The sequence below is a fragment of the Taeniopygia guttata genome, chromosome 1A (genome assembly GCF_048771995.1).
Source record: "Taeniopygia guttata chromosome 1A, bTaeGut7.mat, whole genome shotgun sequence".
Taxonomy (NCBI): Eukaryota; Metazoa; Chordata; class Aves; order Passeriformes; family Estrildidae; genus Taeniopygia; species Taeniopygia guttata.
The window spans coordinates 238193-261390 of record NC_133025.1 but is presented as its reverse complement, the minus strand read 5'-3'; the positions used below and the strand labels follow the sequence as shown (position 1 = coordinate 261390).

Sequence of the window (23198 nt, the reverse complement as noted above, 5' to 3'; positions counted from 1 at the left end):
CCATTTCTGTGCCCCGGGATGTCCCACATCCCCCATTTCTGTGCCCCGGGATGTCCCAGGCAGGTGTTGGGGTGCAGCGTCCTGTGGCACTGCCTGGGGTGTCGGGGTGCCCCGAGACGGGTGCTGGGGTCTGCCCGCTCTGCCGCGGGATGTCGGGGTGTAGGGGTCCCTGTGGTGGTACTGTGGGGTTTGGGGGTGCCCCAGCCGAGTCCTCCCATTATCCCCATTCCCAGAGGCAGCCGGAACAGGACCCTGAAGCTGATCCCGGGGCCGCGGCTGTCCGGGCGAGGGGAATCCCTCCAGCGGGTTCCAGGATGTCGGGGTGCCCCGGGGGGAGTCCGGAGGGATCTCGGGGTTCAGCCTCCCCGTTTCTCCCCCACAGACAGCAAAGCAATCGTGGACGGGAACCTGAAGCTGATCCTGGGGCTGATCTGGACCCTCATCCTGCACTATTCCATCTCCATGCCTATGTGGGAGGAAGAGGAGGACGACGAAGGCCGCCACCAGACCCCCAAGCAGCGGCTGCTGGGCTGGATCCAGCACAAGGTGCCGCAGCTGCCCATCACCAACTTCAACCGCGACTGGCGCGACGGGAAAGCGCTGGGAGCGCTGGTGGACAACTGCGCCCCGGGTGAGGAGCGCGGCGGGGACAGACGGGGGGAGAACTGCGCCCCGAGTGAGGGGGAGCGGGGGGCGGGGGGCAGGGGGTGGGACGGTGTCCGGGGGTACGAGGTGCAGGCTGGCTCGGGGGGCACCGATGGAGGCAGGCACAGAAGGGGGAGGTGCAGGACGGGGATCAGGACGGGGGTGCGCCCCTGACCCTTCTGGCCCCCCAGGTCTGTGCCCAGACTGGGAGAAGTGGGACCCCAACAAGCCGGTGCAGAACGCTCGGGAGGCCATGCAGCAGGCGGACGACTGGCTGGGAGTCCCCCAGGTACGGGCATGGTGGGGGGCGTGGGGGGCACTGCGGGTCTACAGGTATGGGAGGGGGCACTGGCACTCATCCAGGTATGGTGCAGGGCAGGAACGGGTGGGGGGCACTGGGAGAGGGTGCTGGGGGTGCAGGGGCGTGCCTGGGGAGTGTCCTTGGGATCCACAGGGCATTTGGGGTACCCCATGGCTCCTGTGGGTGTGGTAGGGGTGTGGGGGGTTCCCCAGCAGGGCAAGGAGGGTCTGATGGCTGTTTGGGTCTCAGGAGGGTCAGGGAGTGTCGGGGGCCCCTCCTGGTAGTGGGGTGCGTGCTGGGGGTTCCCCAGCAGGGTCTGACAGGTGTCGGGCTTCCCTGCCAGGTGATCGCCCCCGAGGAGATCGTGGACCCCAACGTGGACGAGCACTCGGTGATGACGTACCTGTCCCAGTTCCCCAAGGCCAAGCTCCGGCCGGGGGCCCCCGTGCGCCCCCGTCTCCCCGAGCCCGGCCGCGCGCGGGCCTACGGGCCCGGTACGGGGGCTGAGGGGCCGTGGGCAGCTGGGGTCCCGGGGGGGCAGGAGGGGGTGGAGGTTTGGGGGGCACCGGGGGGCTGGGGACCTGGCACAGGTGGGAACAAAAGGGGCACGGAGCGGGGACTTGGGGGGCTTGTCAGCACAAGAGGGTGTCTGGGGGCTGTGGCTGTCAGGGCATGAGAGTGAACCATGGCCTCCGCAGGCCCAGGGACTCCTCTCCAGTCCTGGGGTGTCACCTGTGCCCAGGGACACCTGAGGGAAACCCCAGGGGCTCCACTCCCCACCCAGGGCTCCCCAAAAGTCCCGCTATGCACAGAGACTCCCCAAAGGCCTATCAGCCTCCCCTGCCCATACTCAGGAGACCACCATTGATACTCTGAACCCACTGCTACCACCAAGGACAACCTGGGGCCCCAAACCCTGGGGGGTTTTGGGGGGCTGGGACCCCCCTTGACTCCCCCCACCCTGCAGGCATCGAGCCCCAGGGAAACGTGGTGCTGCGCCCTGCCCAGTTCACAGTGGAGACCCTCGAGGCAGGCGTGGGCGAGGTCCTGGTCTATGTTGAGGACCCCGAGGGACACACTGAGGAGGTACAGGGGGCCCTGGCCCCCCTCAGGGGTATCCCCCCCATCTCCCTCTCTGGGAGACCCCCCCAGTGCCCCATCTCTGTGTCACCTTCTTCCCCCGATTTTGGGGTCTCTTCCCACTGCAGGCGAAGGTGGTCCCCAACAATGACAAGAAGCGAACATACAGTGTCACCTACATCCCCAAGGTCGGGGGGCTGCACAAGGTGAGCACCTTGGTGACCCCCCCAAGGGAACCCTTCTGTGACATCCCCTTGCTACCTCTGACACCCCATGGCACCCCACCCCATGGCACCCCCACCCCGTGACACCCCCATGTCTCAGAGTGGTGGCTGCCCCTGCCACACCTCCTCCCCACGGGGAATGGGGGACACCTGGCCCAGTAGGGTTTGGGGGTCCCTAGGGGGTCCCTAAGGATCTCTGGGGGGCTCTCCTTGGGGTCCCTGGGGACGACACTGGGTGGCCCTGGGGTGCCCTGTAGGGTCCCTGGGGTGCCACACTGAGGTCTGGGGGGGGAGGTGTTATAATGGGGGACCCTGGAGTGTCCTGTTGGGATTCCTGGGTGTCCTATGCATCAGGGTCCCTGGAGGGGACAAATGGGAGCCCCTGGGGGTGGTCACTGCTGAGGGGGATCCTCTTCAGGTTGTCATGCTAGAGGGTGTCCGTGGGGTGTGTCACTACTGTCTCCAGGGGATCCATGGGGGGTGTTCCTGGGCTGTGGTGAGGCCGTGGTGCCCTGGCACCCCTGATGTCCCTGTGCCCTCCAGGTGACGGTGCTGTTCGCGGGGCAGAACATTGACGGGAGCCCCTTTGGGGTGACTGTGGGCATGGCCCTGGGCGACGCCAGCAAGGTCACGGCACGCGGCCCTGGCCTGGAGCCTGTGGGCAATGTGGCCAACAAGGCCACCTACTTCGACATCTACACTGCAGGTGGGGGCACGGGGGGCTGGGGGTCGCTGGGGACATGTCCTGGGGGTGGCATGGCCAGGTGACTGGGGACATGCCTTCATGGTGACATGGCCACGGCATCACCCAGAGACTTCGAGGACGTGTCCTTGTGGTGGCTGTGACATGACTTGCTGGCACTGTCCATGTCCTCATGATGACGTGGGGTGGCCTGGTGGCTCTGGGGCTGTGTCCTTGGCGTGGCACAGCCATGGCATGATCATGGCATGATCTCATGGTGGCTTGGGGACACCTTCTCATTCCAGGGCCACAGCATGCCCATGTGGCTCTGGGGACATGTCCTCACGGTGGCCTCGATGTAGCATGACCTGGTGGCTCTGGGGCCATGCCTTCATGGTGGGGTGGCCTTATGGTGGCAGGGCCGTGGCACGGAAGTGGCACCAAGACTGTCCTTCTTGCGCCATGGCCATGGGTGGTCTGGTGGCTGCGGGGCCATGCTGTCAGGCAGGGCTGGGGGGCTCTGGGGACGTGTCCCCACAGTGGCCTGGCCATGGGACTGAACACATGTCCTGGTGATGACAGGGGCTGGCTCGGGCGATGTGGGGGTGGTGATCACGGACCCCCAGGGCCGACGAGACACAGTGGAGGTGATGCTGGAGGACAAGGGGGACAATGTGTTCCGCTGCACCTACCGGCCCGTCCTCGAAGGGCCACACACCATCTGTGTCACCTATGCTGGCGCCCAGGTGCCCAGAAGCCCCTTCACTGTCAATGTGGCTGAAGGTGAGGCTCCCTCTGCGTCCCCACATGGCTCCATAACATTCGTGGTGACTGTACCTAATGTCACCTATCAGTGGCCCCTCGACACCCAGCTGTGACCACGGTGACCCCCAAGGCACCCAGTAGTGACTGTGGTGGTCCATGACACCAATAAGTGACCACGGGTGAACCCATAGTCCCCCGACACTCCCTGGGGTGTCCCTCTGGCACCCCCATCCCCAGGGTGTCCCCAGGGGTTGGTTCCTTGTGTCCCTGAGGACACCATGGCACTCCCCTGCCCCCAAGACATCCCCATGGGCCCCTCCCAACCCTGGGACCCCCCCTTGCTGTCCCTGGGGGTTCCCCAGGGCCCCCCTGGTGCCTGGTGGGTGCTAATGGGAGTTTGCAGCCTGCACCCCCTCGGCGGTCCGGGCCACGGGCAGGGGGCTGCAGCCACGGGGGGTCCGAGTGCAGGACGTGGCCGATTTCAAGGTTCTGACACGGGGCGCGGGCAGCGGGGACCTGCGGGTGACACTGCGGGGACCAGGTACGTGTCGCTGCGTGGAGCATGGCGGGGCTGGAAGGTTGGGGGGCACCGTGGGGTTGGCCACTGGAAGGATGCGGGGAGGGTCCCACTTGGGGGGCCCATGGGGTGAGTGTATGGGTGGGGGTCCGCCATGGAGGGATGGATATGGGTGGGGGACCCATGGGGGCTCTAAGGTTGGGGGACACCATGGATGGCCATGGGGAGGTGGGTGCGTGGGAGGGGGTCCTGCAGGGTTGCCCATGGAGGTTGGATGGTTGGGGCCATGCTGGGGTTGACCATGGGTTGGGGGCACCACGGGAGGTGCATGGCTGGGGGTGCCCCTGGGTGGGTGCCCCAGCTGACCCCCTCGCACAGGGGGCACGGAGGAGCCGGTGACCGTGCGGGATGTCGGCGACGGTGTCTATGAGTGCGAGTACGTGCCCCGGGTGCCCGGCACCTACCAGGTGTCCATCACCTGGGGCGGCTACGCCATCCCCCGCAGGTCAGTGCCGAGCGCAGGGGTCCCAGCAGGGGAAGTGAGGGGGGTGGGCTTGTGCAGAAGGGGTCGGGGGGCCCTCACTGCCCCTCCACCCTCCCCAGCCCATCTGAGATGCAGATGTCCCGCTGGGGTGGGCGTTCTGGGGAATGTGGGGAGGGGTGTGTGGAGTACAAGCCCTCCCTCATCCGCCCGAGCCAGTTTGAGGTGCAGGTGTCTCCCCAGGGGTGTGAGGTACTTGGGGGGACTGGGGGGTGCAGGTGTGTGCAGGTTAGTGTAGTCCCCTCCCTCCCGCTCCCCCCAGCCCGTTCGAGGTGAAGGTGTGCGAGGTAAGGGGGTGAGGGTGTACAGGTGTGTTACAGCCCCCTCACGCCTGCCTGTCCCCCCCAGCCCGTTAGAGGTGCAGGTGTGTGAGGTGAGGGGGTGGGGGTGTACAGGTGTGTTACAGCCCCCCTCACGCCTGCCTGTCCCCCCCAGCCCATTCGAGGTGCAGGTGTCCCCCCAGCCGGGGGCCCAGAAGGTCCGGGCCTGGGGGCCGGGGCTCGAGGGCGGCGTCGTGGGGCGCCCTGCAGACTTCGTGGTCGAAGCCGTCGGCACTGAAGTGGGGACCCTTGGTGAGCAGGGGGGACATGGAGGTGGGGGGCACTGTGGTGGGGACCCTGGGTGAGCCCTGAAGGGCAGGACATCGGGACAGGGTCAGGGGCACCATGGTGGGGACATGGGGACAGGGCTGGGGGTCGTGTGGTGGGAACAGGGTGGGGAGCTGGGTGATGGGGACAAGGGTCCGAGTGGGTGACACCCTGTTGGGGACATGGGGACAGAATGGGGGGCACCATGAGGCATGTGGCACTGTGAGGGGTGTTGTGGTGGGGACAAGGGCACAGAGCGTGTAAACCCCACTGGGGACATGGGACAGGCTGGAGGACGGGCACCATAGTGGAGTGCCCCACTGCTGTGGTGACACAGGCCTGCAGAGGTGGTGACGTGGGGCAGGTTGGGGGTGGCCCCAGTGGGGTCGGGGGGACACGGGTGGTGCCACCCTGGGGACATGGTCACAGACAGGGGACAATGGTCTGGGGTCCCCACTGGGGGGACGTAAGGACTTGTTAGGTGTCACCCTGCTGGGGGCATGGGCACAGAGGGGGGACGAGGACGAGGTCTGGGGGTCATGGCACGGGCACAGGGTAACGGTGGCTGTGGTGCCCCCAGGGTTCTCCATCGAGGGCCCATCCCAGGCACGCATCGAGTGTGATGACAAGGGCGATGGCTCGTGCGACGTGCGCTACTGGCCCACGGAGCCAGGGCTCTACGCCGTGCATGTGGTCTGTGACGACGAGGACATCCGGGACAGCCCTTTCATGGCTGACATCCGCCCCGCTCCCCCTGACTCCTGGCCCGACAAGGTGCTGCGACCCATGGCCACCCATGGATCCTGTTGTGCCCTTGTGCTCCACAGTGCCCTGCTGTGCCCCACTGCGCCCCATTGCGCCTCAGCTGTGGGTACTGGGGGTGCCAGCACCCCATTGCATCCTTCTAACCGCCCCTCTCCACAGGTGAAGGCCTTTGGGCCCGGGCTGGAGCCCACTGGCTGCATCGTGGATCACCCGGCCGAGTTCACCATTGACGCCCGTGCTGCCGGCAAGGGGCCCCTCAAGCTCTATGCCCAGGTGGGAGCTGTGGGGCTGCGGGGTGCTGCTGGGTGCTCTTGAGTGACATCGGGTGGAGTTGAGCACCTTTGAGTGCTGTTGAGCACTGCTGGGTTCCATTCAGTGTTGTTGGGCACCACTGGGTGCCCTTGAGCACTATTGGGTGCTATTGGGCACTGCTGGGCACCCTTGGGTGTCATTGACCAGCGCCGAGTGCCGTTGGGCACCCTTGGGTGCCATTGGCCAGTGCTGAGTGCCGTTGGGCCCCCTCAGCTCCCCCCTGTTGCTCACAGGACGCCGAGGGCTTCCCCATCGACATCAAGGTGAAGGACAATGGTGACGGCACCTTCCACTGTGTCTACGTCCCCACCAAGGCCATGAAGCACACAGTCATCGTCGCCTGGGGGGGCGTCAACACCCCCAACAGCCCCTTCCGTGTGGGTGTCATGGGGGCCCATGGGTGCTGGGGTGGCCGTCGGGGTCCCTTGAGGTGTAGGGAGGGGGTGCTCTTCATGGAGGGTGTTCAGGTGTCAGATGTGGGGCATGGGAGTCCCATGGGGCTGGGGGCCCATGGGATGATGTGGATGGAAATGGGGGTCCCATGGGGTGCTGGGTGTGGGGATGGAGGTGCCACACCCATAGGGTGCTGGGGTAGGGCTGGGGGTCCCATGAAGTGCTGGGGATGGGAGTCTATGGAGTGGTTGGATGTAGGGTGCCAGTGGTGGGGGGGGTTGGAGGTCCCAGCCCATGGGGTGCCAGGGAAAGAGGGATCTGTGCCCCTGCCCCATGGGACACTGTGGGCCTGCAGGTGAGCGTGGGTGAGGGCAGCCACCCCAGCAGGGTGAAGGTGCACGGGCCGGGCGTGGAGAAGACAGGGCTGAAGGCCAACGAACCCACTTACTTCACCGTGGACTGCAGCGAGGCTGGACAGGGTGGGTGCAATGGTGGGAGGCACCCTGGGAACTCCTCTGTGGGCATGGGCCTTGTGTCCCTGGGCCAGAACCCCTGGTCCTGCACCCCTGGTCCTGGACCATCACCACCAGTCCTGCTCAATCATTCCTTGATCAAGGGTCCTTCATTCTGGGGCCATCAGTTCTGGTCCTGATCCTGCATCCCTGCTCCTACATCCCTGATCCTACACCCCTGGTCCTGGACCATTGTCCCTGTTCCTGGTCCAGGACTCCTGCACCTGCATCCCTGGTCCATTATCTCTGATCCTGGTCCATCAACCCTGGTCCTGTCCATCATCTCCAGTCCTGATCCAGTCCCCTGCCCCATGTGCCCGGTTCCACTCCTTGGTGTCCCCCTGGGAGTGGGGGCCACTGACCCAGCCACCCCCACAGGTGACGTCAGCATTGGCATCAAGTGCGCCCCAGGAGTGGTGGGGCCGCTCGAGGCCGACATCGACTTTGACATCATCAAGAATGACAATGACACCTTCACGGTCAAGTACACGGCGCCGGGCGCGGGACTCTACACCATCATGGTGCTCTTTGCCAACCAGGTCAGGGTTCTGGACTGCCCCACACCCCCGAGGGTCCGTCCCCCACTCTGTGGGGCTGCTGGGGCTGGGCCTGTGACCCCGTGGTGCCCCCGTGTCACTGTGGCCTGGCCTTGGTCCCCAGGAGATCCCCTCCAGCCCCTTCCGCATCAAGGTGGACCCATCCCACGACGCCACCAAGGTCAAAGCCGAGGGACCTGGGCTCAGCCGGACGGGTGAGGGGCCAGTGGGGTGGGGTGGGGTGGGGACATGGGGTGGGGGTGACGGGTGCTGTGAGGACGGTACTGTGAGGGGCGCGGGTCCCACGGTGGCTGACCCTAGGGGCAGGGGTGGCGGTGGGGGACCCCCACCCACATCTGGGTGCTATGGGGCAGGGACTGTGGGTGCCGTGGGTCCTGCAGTGACTTGATGATGTGGTGCAGGGGTGGAGGTGGGGACCCCTACCCACTTCCGCGTGCAGACGCGGGGGGCGGGGAAGGCCCCCCTGGACGTGCGCTTCGTGGGGTCGGGGCCCGGCCCAGCCGTTGCCGACTTCGAGGTCATCGACAACCACGACTACTCCTACACTGTCAAGTACACCCCGCTGCAGCAGGTGCGTGCTGGGGCACCTGGACCCATGGGGACATCCCATGGAGCCACCTCAACCAGTCTGGCCACCCCAGCCCATAGGGTCACCCCATGCGGGAATACCCAACATACAGGGGCTCCCTGGCCCGTGGGATACCCAAGGGGGCCCCCTCACTGACATCCCATTCCCTGGGCTCCCTCAGGGACACCCACTGATGCAGCCCAGTGTATAGGGGCACCCCATGAGCACCCCCTCCCCATAGGCACCCCCAGCTCCTGGGCAGCCCCCCCGCCATGAACACCCCCCCATCGCCATGGTCACCCCATGCCCCTGGGGCAGCTGCAGCCCCATGTGTGTACCTGTCAACCCAGGGCACCCCCAGGTCCACACGTTCCCCCATCCCCAGGAATTTACCCTCCCCAGCAGCCGTGGGTGACCCCCAGCCCCCCTTCAGCCTTATGGCTGTGTGTCCCCTGGCACCCCCTTGGAATCCTCCAGCACCGCCCCGTGGATGTCTGCCCTCTGCCCCAAGACTGGGTGCTGTGTGGGGGTCCCCTGGCAGCACCCTGATGTGGAGTTGTTCCTGCAGGGCCCCCTGTCTGTGGTGGTCACCTACGGGGGGGACCCCATCCCCAAGAGCCCCTTCCCCGTCACTGTGGCCCCCCCGCTGCAGCTGGGCAAGGTCAAGGTGCAGGGGCTCAACAGCAGTGAGTGGCAGCACTGGGGGAACGGTGGGGGGACACCGAGGGAGGGGAGCACCCTGCATGTGGTGTAGAGTGTGGGGCGGGCCCTGCAAGGGACACTTGAGCACTGGGGGCATCCTGGGGGAAGAGACCTTGGGAGGATGCCTGGGTGACAGGATCAGTCTGGGGGGGCTCTCTGAATATGAGGGCACGCTGGGGAGGGCACTCTTGAGTGTGGGGTTCAGTGAGGTGAGGGCACATGAAGGCATATGGACACTGTATGTAGGGGTACCGGGGGGGTGATACACACCCTGGTTATGGGGCACAGCTTGGGGGCCCCACGGGTGGGTTGGGGGGCATTCTAGTCGGAGAGGTTTGGGACTGCCTATGTGTGGGAGCAACCAGGATATGGGGGACAGATATGGGTGGGGGCATGGGGGGACACACCCTGTGGGGAAACAATACCCTGGATATGGGGGACACCCTTGGGTGGAGGTGACACACTGAACCCCCACTCCCCTGCAGAGGCAGAGGTGGGGCAGGTGCAGGAGTTCCAGGTGGAGACCCAGGGTGCCGGAGGCCAGGGGCAACTGGAGGTGAAGGTGACGGGCCCCTCGCGCCGCCCGGTGCCCTGCACGGTGGGGCCTGCACCCCCTGGGGGCCCCCACCCTGTCACCTTCACACCACCCGAGGAGGGGCCCCACCGTGTCGAGGTCACCTACGACGGGCACCCGGTTCCAGGCAGCCCCTTCCCTGTGGAGGCTCTGCTGCCCCCTGACCCCTCCAAGGTGAGCATGGCACATGTGTGTGCAACAGGGATGTGTGTGCCCCAACCCCCGTGTCCCTCTGCCCTCCTGACCCCCATGTGCTGCTCACAAGCCCCAGATGTGCCCATATCCCCATAACCCCTGCATGTCCTCCCTGACCCCCACGTAATCCTGTGTGAGCAGGTGATGGCCTCAGGGCTGGGGCTACAGGACAGTCACATGGGGGTCCACTGACCCCCACCTGCCCCGTGTCCCCCTTACCCCCTGCGTGTCCCCATGTCCCCCATGCCCCCTACCTGTCCCTGTGTCCCCCTGACCCCTACGTGTCCCTGTGCCTGCAGGTGGTGGCCTCGGGGCCGGGGCTGAAGGGCGGCCGTGTGGGGGTCCCAGCGCCCTTCTCCATTGCCACGCAGGGCGCGGGCAGTGGGGGGCTGGGGCTGACAGTGGAGGGGCCCTGCGAGGCCAAGATCGAGTGCCAGGACAACGGGGATGGCTCCTGCGCCGTGTCCTACCTGCCCACGGCGCCCGGAGAGTACCACATCAACATCCTGTTTGCTGGGCGCCACATCCCCGGCAGCCCCTTCACGGCCGCGGTCACGGCGCCCTTCGACCCGGCCAAAGTGACGGCATCGGGGCCGGGGCTGGAGCGCGGCCGCGCGGGCGAGGCGGCCGTCTTCTCCGTGGACTGCTCACAGGCCGGCGAGGCCGAGCTCACCATCGAGATCCGCTCCGAGGCCGGCGTCAAGGCTGAGGTGCTGGTACAGAACAACCGCGACGGCACCTACGCCATCACCTACACCCCGGCCTGTGCCGGCGCCTACACCATCACCATCAACTATGGCGGCCTCCCGGTGCCCAACTGCCCCGTGCGCGTCACTGTCGACCCCGCCGTCGACACCAGCAGCGTCAAGGTCTACGGCAAAGGCGTGGAGCCTCGAGGTGAGGGGGCGGCCACACAGGGGCCGCTCACCACGGCGCCTCTTTCCCCTGAGTGGGGATCTCCTTCTCCCCAGGGGCATCCCATCCCTGTGGGCATCTCTTCCTCCTGGGTACCCCTGTGGACACCACCACAGGCATCTCCCCTCTGTGAGCATCCCCACGGGCTCCCCATCCCTGAGGGTATCCCCTCTCTGTGGACATCCCTGCTCACAGGCATTCCAACCCCATGTGCACCCCATGGACAGCCCTTCCCACGTGGGGGATTTCTGAGCACCCTATGGACACGCCTCCGTGGGTGCCTCCCCCTTGCACGGACAACCCCGTGGCAATGGACACTGCCATGGTCACCAATATCTCCTCCCCATGTCCATCCCCCCTAATGGGGGCTCTCCTGGGCATCTCTCCTCCCCCTGTCCCCCTTGCCCCCAACACTACTCAGGGGTCCCTGTGGTTTTACCCTCATTCCTGGGAGGAAGTTCTAGGGGTGCAGGGGGTGTGGGGTGGGACCCCAAGGGTGTGCCAGTTTCTCCCCTTGAAGCCCCTGTGTGTGTTGAGGGGACCATGGGCTCTCAGAGGGTGCTGTAAGGGACCCTCAGGTGAGCTCTGGGCCCCCTTGACCCCCCTGTACCCCTCAGGAGTGCTGCGGGAGGTGGGCACAGAGTTCACGGTGGATGCGCGGGCACTGGCCCCCACCGGGGGACCCCACGTCCGGGCACGGGTGCTGAACCCCTCAGGGACCGCCATCGACACCTTCGTCACTGACCTCGGCGATGGCACCTACCGCGTGGAGTACACACCCTTTGAGGAGGGTGAGGGACCCCCACAAACCCCCTGGGAGACCCAACTCCCCCAGGGACCCCAAGGCCCTCTTGGAGAACACAGACACCCCCAGGGGACTCCCAAACCCCTAGGGACCCCCAACCCCCTGGGAAGCTCCAGGGACCATGAGCTCCCCCAGGGACTCTGCTCCTACACCAGACTCCAACATCCCCCCAGGACCCCAAGTCCTGGCCAGGCACCCTCTGTTCCTCATGAGGGACCTTCAGAGAGGGATCTTCCCATGCCATGTCCAAGTGGGGACCCCCTTCAATTCCCACTGGAGCCTCAGAACCAGGAACACCCCAGACCACTGAGACATCCCCAAATCACAACCAGGGACTCCCAGCCCCCCTCAAAAACCTCATTCAGGGATCTCCAAAACACCCAAGACCTTTAAAACCCCACCTAGGGACCCCCCAAATTCCCTGAGAATCCCCATCCCAGAGACCCCTTGTGCCCCCTCCATGGGCAGTGTGTGATGGTGTCCCTGTCACAGGGCTGCACCTGGTGGAGGTGACATATGATGATGTGGCAGTCCCCAAGAGCCCGTTCCGTGTGGGGGTGGCCGAGGGCTGCGACCCCACACGCGTTCGGGCGCATGGCCCTGGCCTGGAGGGTGGCCTGGTGGGCACGGCCAACCACTTCACCGTGGAGACCAGGTGGGCACTGACCCCCAACCTCAATCCAGCCCTGCTCCCCAAAGGCCCTCAACCCCTGCCTTCCAAATCCCCTGCCCTAGCCGTATGCCACACCCACCCACCCCTCATGCTGTCCATGTTGGGGGGTTTGGGGTGGGCATGGCTCCCTGCTTCAGTGTGGAGACCAGGGGGGCACCAGCCCTGGGTCCCTCCATTCCCACACCCATGGATTCCTCTCCCAGAGGTGTTACCTCCACCCCAAACTGCCAACCCAGTATCTCCATCCCCTGACGTGGAAGTGCCACCACTATCCTCTTGCACCTGTGCCCTTCATGTGCATGTCCCGCCTCTATCCCATGTCACCAACCCGCCCCCTTCATCCTATGCCACCGCTCTGGCACCTCCATGTTCTGCCACAGAGGTCCCTTGCCCAGCCTGTTGCATCCTCTACCACCTGTGTCCTTTCCCATGGATGTACCACCTCCATCCCATGTCACCAAACAAGCATTTCCACTCCCTGCCATGAAAGCGCCATCTCCATCCTGTCTCACCAGGATGGCATCTCTGTCCCCTTGCCATGGAGGTGCCACCTCTGTCAGGGAGGTGGCACCTCCATCTCCCCACCATGGCAGTTGTTCCCCCTGGCCCCACCATGCCTGTGTCACCTCTCTGAGTGGTGGCATGTCCCCAGGGGTGCGGGCACTGGGGGGCTGGGCCTGGCCATCGAGGGTCCCTCAGAGGCGAAGATGTCCTGCAAGGACAACAAGGACGGGAGCTGTGCAGTGGAGTATGTCCCCTTCACGCCTGGTGACTACGATGTCAACATCACCTTCGGCGGCCACCCCATCCCAGGTGCGAGGGGACACAGGGACGGGGGGTGGGGGAGGTGTCCTGATTGTCATCTGTTGGTCACAGGGCTTCACTGTGGTGATGCCACCCATGGTGGCCCCACAGCCAAGCTGTCCCCTGCCTGTGCTGTCCCCATGGCCATGGCTTCGGTACCGCCATGGCCACACTGACTGATGGTCGTGTTGTCCTCATGGCTCGTGTTGACCCCATGGCCACATTGGCCTTATGAGCACACTGGCCCCACAAATTATCTGTGCATGTGATGGACACGCCAACTCTATGGCCACACTGTCCCTGTGCCCCTGTTGACCTCATGGCCATGTTGACCTTGTCTTCATGCTGATCCCATCCCCACACTGACCCCACACTCACATTGGGAGTGGCCACACTGCCCCATCTCCCCCTACCCTGCCCCATGCTGCCTCCCTCACACGCTGACCCCCTTCTCCACACAGGGAGCCCGTTCCGGGTGCGAGTGCGGGATGCTGTGGATGCCTCAAAGGTGACGTGCTCAGGGCCAGGGCTGGGACCCAGTGTCCGTGCACGGCTGCCCCAGAGCTTCACCGTGGACGTCAGTGCCACGGGACGTGCAGCCCTTGAGGTGACGCTGCTGGGGCCCACTGGTAGGTGGGGACATGGGGAGCAGGGGGGCCTGTGTCTTGTGGGGTGTCCTGACCTCTGGGGTGTCTTGCCTCTTCAATGTCCTACTCCATAGGATGTCCTGGCCCTTGGATCCCAGGTCTATAGAGAGTCCTGCCCCAGGGGTGTCCTAACTCATGAGCTGTCTAGCACCATGGATGCCCTGTTCCATAGGGTGTCCTGCCTCACGGTGTCCCCTCTTATATAGGGTGTCCTACCTATGGACGTCCTGCTCCATAGGGTGTCCTACCCCACAGGACGTCCAGCCCCATGAATGCCCTTCTTCATAGAGTGTCCTACCCCTTGGGGTGCCCTCCTCATGGATCCACCCAGGGAGGTTGTGCCCTCCATGCTGCTCTGTGCCCACCATGTCCTCCTGTCCCAAGTGTCCTCCTGACTCACATGTCCCCACCCCACATGTCCCACTGCCCCACAGGGCTGCCGGAGCCAGTGGAGATTCGAGACAATGGTGATGGCACCCACAAGGTCACCTACACCCCAGCCACTGATGGGCCCTACACCGTGTCTGTCAAGTACGGGGGGCAGGAGGTGCCACGCAGGTGAGACCCCACCTCGGCTGGCAGAGTGGGACAGGATCCCACACAGCCTGGAGATCCCGGCACCTTTCTGACTCCTTGCTTCCCCCAGCCCCTTCAAGGTCACGGCGCTGCCCACCCACGATGCCAGCAAGGTGCGGGCGAGCGGCCCCGGGCTGAGTGCGGGAGGGATCCCTGCCAGCCTCCCGGTGGAATTCACCATTGACGCCCGCGACGCTGGCGAGGGACTGCTCACGGTGCAGATCCTGGTCAGTGTGTGAGGGGGAAACGTGGGGGAGTGTGAGGGTTGTGGCGGGGCACACTGAGGATGGGTGAAGGGCTGCTCACAGTCCAGATCCTGGTGAGTGCAGGGGGAGTCATGGGGTGCTGAGCCCCACAGGGTGCCCCCATCACAGGGCACTGATGGGGGCTGCCTGCAGGACCCCGAGGGACAGCCCAAGAAGGCGTCAATCCGGGACAACGGGGACGGCACCTACACAGTGTCCTACGTGCCCGACGTGCCGGGGCGCTACACCAGCACTGTCAAGTACGGGGGTGACGAGATCCCCGCGTCGCCCTTCCGGGTCCTCGCCGTGCCTTCTGGCGATGCCAGCAAGTGCCTCGTCACAGGTGGGGCTGCCCCCCAGTGTCCTTATGCTGACCTATGTCACCCCCTTGCTGGCCTCTGGCATCCCCTTGCTGACCCACAGCATCCCCTCACTGCCCCACGATGTCCCCTCGCTGCCCCACTGCACCCCTCCCTGCCCCACAGCGTTCCTCCTGCCCCACAGCATCCCCTCCTGCCCCACAGCGTTCCTCCTGCCCCACAGCATCCCCTCCTGCCCCACAACATCCATATGCTGACCCACAGTGTCCCCCTGCTGTCCCACGGCACCCACCCCAGACACCCCTTCCTTACCCCCCCCACCCCATGGCTGCCCCCCAGCACACCCACTGCCCCACTGCTGCCCCTCAGCACCCCTCCCACCACCCCCAGACCTACCCCATGGCATAGTGGGGATGAGCGGGTGTCCCCAGGACAGGATGTGTTGGCCCCCCGGAGCCCCCCGGCCCCCTCGGCACCCCCGGCCCCCCAACCAGCCCCCCAACCCCTTCTCACCGCTCTCCCTGGTCTTTCTTGCAGTATCCATTGGGGGCCATGGACTGGGTAAGTGGTGCCAGGGGGGCAGTTGGGGGGCTGGGAGGAGGCAGTTGGGGGATAGGTTTGGAGTCCCCCCATGGCCCTGACCCCAGCCTCCCCTCAGGTGCTTGCCTGGGCCCCACAATCCAGATCGGGGAGGAGACGGTGATCACGGTGGATGCAAAGGCAGCGGGACAGGGCAAGGTCACCTGCAAGGTGTCAACGCCTGATGGTGCTGAACTGGACGTGGATGTGGTGGAAAACCACGACGGCACTTTTGACATCTTCTACACCGCACCTGAGCCTGGCAAATACATCATCACCATCCGCTTTGGCGGGGAGCACGTCCCTAACAGCCCCTTCCATGTCATGGTGGGTGGGGCACTGGGGGGAGGGGGGCACTGTGAGTCTGGGGGGGTTGTGATGAGCACCATGGGTCAGATTTTGGGAGACCATGGTGTGGGCAGCATGGAACTGGGAGACCATGGTGGGTGCCATGGGGCAGAGAGTTGGGACTATGATGGGCACCGTGGGGTCAGATGATCATGGTGGGTGCTGTGGGGCAGAGAGGTGGGGCCATGGGGTTGGGAAATAGTGGTGGATGCAAGGGGCAAAGAGTTGAGGGCACAACAGACACCATGGGACATATTTGAAACACCAGGGTGACACCATGGAGTAGGGAAACCATGGTGGGGTTGAAACATCATGGTAGGCACCAACAGACAGAGGACCGGGGCCATGGTCGACCCCAAGGGAGAGAGAGTTGAGTCAGTCAGCGTGGAGTTGCAAGAGCACAACGGGCACTGCAGGGTTGGGTGACCATGATGGGAGTTATGGAGGGGCAGTGTTGGCCCAATGGTGGCCATCATGGAGCTGAGAGAGTTGGGAGACCATGGTGGGCACTGTGGGGCTGGATGACCATGGGGGCCACTGTTGGGCCAGGGTTGTGGTGGTGGGGGTTGGGATCGTGGTGAACACCATGACCTTTGGAGATCATGAGGATCATCACAGGGCTGGGAGCCCGCCATTAGGTTCTTACCCTTCCTCTCTGCCCCACGATCAGGCCACGGAGGAGCCCCCAGCCACCACCGAGAACCTCCGTCCCTTTAACCTCGTCATCCCCTTCACGGTGCAGAAGGGTGAGATCACAGGTACAGCACAGGGTTGTGGGCACAGGGACCACCCCTTCAGGCACCAGCGCCCCTCTTGGTGTCCCTACTGACAAAATGCCCCCAGGTGAGGTGCGGATGCCCTCGGGGAAGACAGCGCGGCCCAACATCACCGACAACAAGGATGGGACGGTGACAGTGCACTATGCCCCCTCCGAGAAGGGGTTGCATGAGATGGACATTCGCTATGATGGCAACCACATTCCTGGTGAGCCACTGCAGGGTGCTGGGAGCCACTGGGAGGTGGCTGAGGAAGGTTGATACAGCAATGCCCTGGTCGGACTCCTGTGGGTCAGGCACACACCATGGTGTGGAATGTCTCTGTGGGTTCCATGGTTGGTCACCCTTGGGTTGGAGTGTCCTCATGGGTCTCTGACCATTGTCCCTTGTATCCCCAGGGAGTCCCCTCCAGTTCTATGTGGATGCCATCAACCCACGCCACGTCAGTGCCTATGGGCCTGGGCTGAGCCATGGAATGGTCAACAAGCCATGCACATTCACCATTGTCACCAAGGATGCTGGCGAGGGTGAGTGATGGCCAAGGGGGGCTGGGAGGTCATGGGGACTCCCGCAGTGCCATCAGGAGGGACTGGAGACCCCTGTTACCTCCTGACACCCCTTGTCCGGTGCCTTCTGACAACCCCTGTGCTCCAGGTGGGCTGTCGCTGGCAGTCGAAGGTCCCTCCAAGGCGGAGATTACCTGCCAGGACAACAAGGACGGGACATGCACCGTGTCCTACCTGCCCACAGCCCCTGGTGACTACAGCATCATTGTACGCTTTGATGACAAACACATCCCGGGCAGCCCCTTCACTGCCAAGATCACTGGTGAGACAGGCTGGGGGGCACAGTGGGGTCTGGGGGGGTTCCGGGGATTCCTGGGGGCTCCACATGGCCATGGGGGCACTGGTTGGCCATGGAGACATCTACGGAGTCATGGCCATGAGGGCACCTGCAAGGTTGTGGGGGCACTTGTATGACCATGGAGGCACCTGTGGGTCACAGAGACCATAGCATGGTCATGGGGACAGCTGTGGGGTAATGGGCACACTTGCCCCATGGCCATTGGGACACCTGTAGTGTCTCTTGTCCATCCCTGGCCACCAGGATCCCCCCTCCCATGGCCTTAGGGCCACTGTGAAACCTTGGAGACCCAACAGACCCAACCCATGGCCATGGGGATGTCATAGAGTTTGAGGACCCCATCACAAGGCCATGTAGACCTCGTGGGGACTCCATCCATGTAGGATGTTATTCACACATCTTTGGGTGACCCCTGATTCTGAGGACCCTCTCCATGTATCCAATGGGACCTTGTGGGGCTTTGGGAATATCATTCCATCACCGTTGGGATCCTATTCATCTTGTTCACCTTGGGCTGATGTCCCTGCCGATGGTGTCTCTGCAGGAGATGACTCCATGCGCACGTCCCAGCTCAATGTGGGCACCTCAACTGATGTGTCACTGAAGATCGCAGAGACAGACCTGAGCCTGTTGGCGGCTACCATCCGCGCGCCCTCGGGCAACGAGGAGCCATGCCTGCTCAAGCGGCTGCCCAACCGCCACATCGGTGTGCAGGGACATGGGGACACCATGGGGACACAGGGACAGATGTGGGCACAAGAGAACTGGCACATGGGCACATGAGAGGAGGATGTGGGACCTGGGGACTTGTCGGGACAGGGAACAGTGGGGCTATGGGGTCACAGGGATGGGTGGCCTTGTGGCATTGGGTCAGCAGGGGGTTGGTGGCCATGGTCAGGGGACTGGGATGCTGACCAGGGGCTGATGGAGGTGGCTGGGGGATGGGGATGGTACATGAGTGGTGGCCAAGTCTGGTGGTGGTGTGTGACCACTGTGTCCTCCCCAGGCATCTCATTCACACCCAAGGAGGTGGGCGAGCACGTGGTGAGTGTGAGGAAGAGCGGGCAGCACGTCACCAACAGCCCCTTCAAGATCCTGGTGGGACAGTCAGAGATTGGTGATGCTGGCCGGGTCAAGGTGTGGGGCCAGGGGCTTCTGGAGGGCCACACCTTTGAGGTGGCTGAGTTCATCGTGGACACACGCAGCGCTGGTGAGGACATGGTGGGGGATGGCCATGGGGGAGGAGGTAGCCATGGCTAAGAGCAGGATGGGGTGGTGGCCATGACCGTGAGAAGGTTATGGCCACCCAAGGATGAGATGGTGGCCATGGTTATTGCTATGGTGTACTAAGGCCACATGTGATGTTGGCCAAGGCTGCATGTGGACAGGAAGGATGGTGGCAACGGCCATGGCCAAGGCAGGATGGTCCCTGTGGCTGGGGTTGGATGGTGGCTGTGGTGGTGATGTGGCCATAGCCAGGATGATTTGATGACTATGGCCATGCTACAGCTGTGGCCAGCACAGGATGAGGTGGTGGCTATGCTGTGACCTTCATCTGAATGGGATGGTGACCATGGCTGTGGCATGGCCAATGCCCAGGTGAAATGTGGCTTAAGGCCATGCCATGGCTGTGGCCAACACAGGATGGGGTGGTGGCCATGATTATGGGCATGGTATGACCATGGCCAGGATAGTGTGGTGGCCATGTCCATGGTGCAGCCAAGAGGGTGATGCTGTGGTGACCCTGGCATGGCCATGGCCAGGATGGGGATGATGGCTGGGATTGAGTGGTGACCATGGACAGTTTGGGCTTGTGGCCTTGGTGTGACCATGACCAGAGCAGGACAGCCTCTGTGGGACACCTCTGATCATGTCCCCATGGCCACCCAGGTTATGGCGGGCTGGGTCTGTCCATTGAGGGCCCCAGCAAGGTGGACATAAACTGTGAGGACATGGAGGATGGCACCTGCAAAGTCACCTACTGCCCCACCGAGCCCGGCAACTACATCATCAACATCAAATTTGCTGACAAACATGTCCCAGGTGGGCTAGGGGAAACATGGGGGACAGAGGGGAGGGGTGCTAGGACCCCCAGGGGGTGACAGGTTCCTGAGGTAACTGTCTCCCACAGGGAGCCCCTTCACAGTGAAGGTGACGGGTGAGGGCCGGATGAAGGAGAGCATCACGCGCCGGCGGCAGGCGCCCTCCATTGCCACTGTTGGCAGCACCTGCGACCTCAACCTTAAGATCCCAGGTAGGGTTGGCCTTCCTCCTCCTTCTCCTCCTCCTTCTTCTCCTCCTCCTACCCTCTCCTCCTCCCACCCTCCCTCCTTCTCATCCTCCTTCTCCTCTTCTTCCTCTTCCTTCTCATCTTTCATCCTCCATCATTCTCCTCTTCCTCCTCTTCTCCCTTCTTCATTCTAATCTTCTTCCTCCTCCTGCTCTGTGGGCCATGGGGATGGAGACACATCTCAGTCACTTCAGCTCTGATTTCTTCTTCCTTCCTCTTTCTCTCCCCTCCGTGCGTCTGTGTCCATGTCTGTGTCCCTCTGTGTCTGTGCCTGCGTCCTTGCGTCCCACTGTGCATGCCACCACGCACTGACACCTCCATCCACATGTCTGTGTGTCCATTCACACCCATCCACATGTCCATCTCTGGCTTCATCCACCTTGGCTCCATCCCTCCCTGCACCGTTCTCTGTTTCCAACCCTGTGACCACCCATGTCTCCACCCAACATGATTCCATCATCCCTGTGTCCATCCTTGTGTCCACCCCTCCATGTCTCCACTCATCCACGTCTCCTCCCATCATTACATCCGTCCCTCTGTCCACTCATGCCCATGTCTATCCATATCCTCCTGTGTCCCCATGACCCCTCTGTTCACCCTTCTGTTCCCCCTCCATGCTCACCACCTGCGGTCCCCACGTGTCCCCATGCGTCCGCACTGTCCCTCTGTGTCCCTGCGGGGGTTCCCCAGGGAACTGGTTCCAGATGGTGTCGGCGCAGGAGCGGCTGACGCGCACGTTCACGCGCAGCAGCCACACGTACACGCGCACGGAGCGCACTGAGATCAGCAAGACGCGTGGCGGCGAGACCACGCGCGAGGTGCACGTGGAGGAATCGACCCGCGTGGGTGGCGCCTTCCCCCGTGCGCCCCCGGAGCCCTTCGGTGCCTTCGGGGCCTTTGGGACCCGCGAGGGCATCGGCGCCTTCGCAGCCCCTGCGCGCGCACACGAGGGTGCGTCCTGCACCAGGGGTGTTCGGGGGCTGTGCATGGGCACGTGCAGCACAGTGGGACTGCACAAGAGCTGCGTGTGCATGAGGGGCGAGTGTGCACGGGGGCTGGGTGTGCAGGGCACTGTGCTTGCACGAGGGGCGGGTGTGCATAGGGGGAGTGTGAGCGCAGGGAAGTGTGTTTGCACAAGGACCGGGTGCACCGGAGCAGCGGTGTGTGTTTGCACAGGGCTGTGATTGCACAAGGACTGGGTGTGCATGGAAGTGGACTTGCACGAGAGCTGGGCACACTTGCCACGGGAGTGCCCTTGCACAGGGCTGTGTGTGCCCAGGACACACGTGGGACAGGCCCCCTGGCACACGCGTGGGGGCTGCTGTGCTGATGGGGGATGCCCTCCACACGGGGATGTGCAGAGGTGGGGACAGCTCTGGCTCTTTGCACAGACAGGCGCACACCTGCTTACGGGGTGTGTGTGCGCAGCCCAGAGGGCTGTGGGTCCCCTCGGCACAGCTGTGCAGTCTCACAAGGGCGTGTGCATGTGTGGGCACACATGTGTGTGCGAGTGTGTGCGTGTGCACGCTGGCAAGTGCATGTGTCCTGTGCATGAGGGGATGTGCTTGTAGGGTGGGGTGCACCCAGTGGGCTCTGGTGGGTGTTGGGATGTCAGGGCGCACTGGCGGCAGGGTGGTGCAATGACAGTGACAAGGGTGCCCTGGTGGTGGGGCAGCAGGGCGCTAGTGTGCCAGGGAGCCCTTGGGACAATGGTGAGGAGATGATGGGGCAATGGCATGTCCCAGTGCCCTGGTATCAGAGTGACAGGATGCAGGGGTGCTGTGGTGCTAGGGTGATGGCTTGTTGGGGTGACAGGGTGCCATGGTAACAGGATGACAGGGTGCTCCAGTAACAGGTGCTGGGGTGCCATAGTGACATGGTGATAAGGAAATGGGGTGCAGAGGGGCTGGGGTGCAAGGGTACCCAGGTTACAGGATGATGGAGTGATGTGGTGACAAGGTGGCCTTGTGACAGGGTGACAGCATGCCATCTAGCCATGGGGTGCTGGGGTGGCACAGTGGTGCAGTGGAGGGGTGACAATGGGGTGATGTTGGAGTGCCCAGGCGCCTGCAGGGTGACCAGGTGTGTGCCTGCAGGTGAGGCGATGGTGCAGGAGCTGGGATGCCTTAGCGATAGGGCGTTGGGGTGACGCTGGGGTGCCGATGGGTGTCGGGGTGCTCACGGTGACCTGGTGCGTGCCTGCAGGCGAGGCGTCAGCGCAGGAGCTGTCGGCGCAGGTGCTGAGCCCGTCGGGGCAGCGGCGTGAGGCCGAGGTGGTGCCGGGGGGCGCGGGGGTGTACAGCGTGCGCTTCGTGCCCCAGGAGACAGGCGCCCACACCGTCAGCGTCAAGTTCCGGGGACAGCACGTGCCCGGGAGCCCCTTCCAGTTCACCGTGGGGCCCCTGGGCGAGGGCGGCGCCCACAAGGTGCGCGCGGGGGGCACCGGGCTGCAGCGCGCTGTGGCCGGCACGCCAGGTACAGCGGGGTCTGCCAGCTATGGGGCATGTTGGGGGCCTGGGGGTGACTGGGGGGGTCATGGGTGTGTGGGTGTGGGCAATGGGCAATGAGGGATGGGTGCTCTTGGGGGGATGTATCTGGGGTCTGGGTGCTATTGGGGGTGTGGGTGGCAATGGGGGGTAGGTGCTATGTGTGTTTGGGGTGTTGATGAAATTTGGGGGCTCTGGGTGCTGTGATGGGGGATTTGGGTACAGCTGAGTGTGGGGGCAATGGGGGGGTGTTATAGGTGCTCTGTGTTCCATGGGTGGGATGTGGGTTCTGTGGGGGTGTCTGGGTGCCACGGGGAGGAGGGTGCAGGTCTGTGCTGGCTGTCGCCATCCTGGGGTGCCACTGAGGGCCAGGGTGACCCCGGTGACCCCCCCAGCTGAGTTCAGCATCTGGACACGTGAGGCGGGCGCGGGAGGACTCTCCATTGCTGTTGAGGGGCCCAGCAAGGCTGAGATCTCCTTTGAGGACCGCAAGGACGGCTCCTGTGGCGTCTCCTACCTGGTGCAGGAGCCAGGTGAGGGGGAGCTGTACCCCAACACCCCCAACCACCCCTAACATGCCTCAGGGTGCTCAGCCTGAGCTGGGGCCACTGGACCCTCATATGAGGAGGGACCCTCGTGCAAATGTAGCCCAAATTAAGGATGTCCCCATGGGAGGATGTCCCCAAATGAAGGTGTCTCTGCACAGTGTCCCCAGGGGAGGGTGTCTCCATGAGTAGTGTCTCTGTGCATGCGTGTCCCCACATAAGAAGGTTCCCAAGGGAAGGTGTCCCTGTGTGGGGGCTCCCTGCCTGACTGTCCCCTGTCCCCCAGGTGACTACGAGGTGTCCATCAAGTTCAACGAGGAGCACATCCCTGACAGCCCCTTTATTGTCCCTGTCGCCTCCCACTCCGATGACGCCCGACGCCTCACTGTCACCAGCCTGCAGGTA

General features: G+C 64.0%; 1 protein-coding gene across 4 annotated transcripts in view; it reads left to right on the top strand.

Moving 5' to 3' along the window:
* FLNC (filamin C) overlaps positions 1–23198 on the top strand; it is a 28426-nt gene that overhangs the window by 2504 nt on the left and 2724 nt on the right. The window contains exons 2-42 of one of the 4 annotated variants that reach the window (XM_032752395.3): positions 383–631; positions 837–934; positions 1290–1440; positions 1914–2032; positions 2155–2232; positions 2794–2956; positions 3515–3715; positions 4101–4238; positions 4593–4719; positions 5191–5327; positions 5923–6116; positions 6267–6380; positions 6653–6796; positions 7168–7291; positions 7703–7863; positions 7985–8075; positions 8283–8452; positions 9018–9135; positions 9637–9899; positions 10220–10817; positions 11453–11626; positions 12133–12295; positions 12966–13126; positions 13579–13746; positions 14199–14322; positions 14411–14567; positions 14739–14928; positions 15443–15466; positions 15564–15811; positions 16503–16590; positions 16676–16816; positions 17007–17135; positions 17263–17436; positions 18017–18178; positions 18479–18682; positions 19363–19515; positions 19604–19726; positions 20453–20713; positions 21968–22237; positions 22644–22781; positions 23080–23195. In XM_032752395.3, coding sequence (XP_032608286.3) covers positions 383–631; positions 837–934; positions 1290–1440; positions 1914–2032; positions 2155–2232; positions 2794–2956; positions 3515–3715; positions 4101–4238; positions 4593–4719; positions 5191–5327; positions 5923–6116; positions 6267–6380; positions 6653–6796; positions 7168–7291; positions 7703–7863; positions 7985–8075; positions 8283–8452; positions 9018–9135; positions 9637–9899; positions 10220–10817; positions 11453–11626; positions 12133–12295; positions 12966–13126; positions 13579–13746; positions 14199–14322; positions 14411–14567; positions 14739–14928; positions 15443–15466; positions 15564–15811; positions 16503–16590; positions 16676–16816; positions 17007–17135; positions 17263–17436; positions 18017–18178; positions 18479–18682; positions 19363–19515; positions 19604–19726; positions 20453–20713; positions 21968–22237; positions 22644–22781; positions 23080–23195 — 6806 coding nt within the window. The remainder of the gene's footprint in view (positions 1–382; positions 632–836; positions 935–1289; positions 1441–1913; positions 2033–2154; positions 2233–2793; positions 2957–3514; positions 3716–4100; positions 4239–4592; positions 4720–5190; positions 5328–5922; positions 6117–6266; positions 6381–6652; positions 6797–7167; positions 7292–7702; positions 7864–7984; positions 8076–8282; positions 8453–9017; positions 9136–9636; positions 9900–10219; positions 10818–11452; positions 11627–12132; positions 12296–12965; positions 13127–13578; positions 13747–14198; positions 14323–14410; positions 14568–14738; positions 14929–15442; positions 15467–15563; positions 15812–16502; positions 16591–16675; positions 16817–17006; positions 17136–17262; positions 17437–18016; positions 18179–18478; positions 18683–19362; positions 19516–19603; positions 19727–20452; positions 20714–21967; positions 22238–22643; positions 22782–23079; positions 23196–23198) is intronic. The other 3 variants (XM_072917889.1, XM_032752404.3, XM_072917894.1) reach the window with 3 other exon arrangements.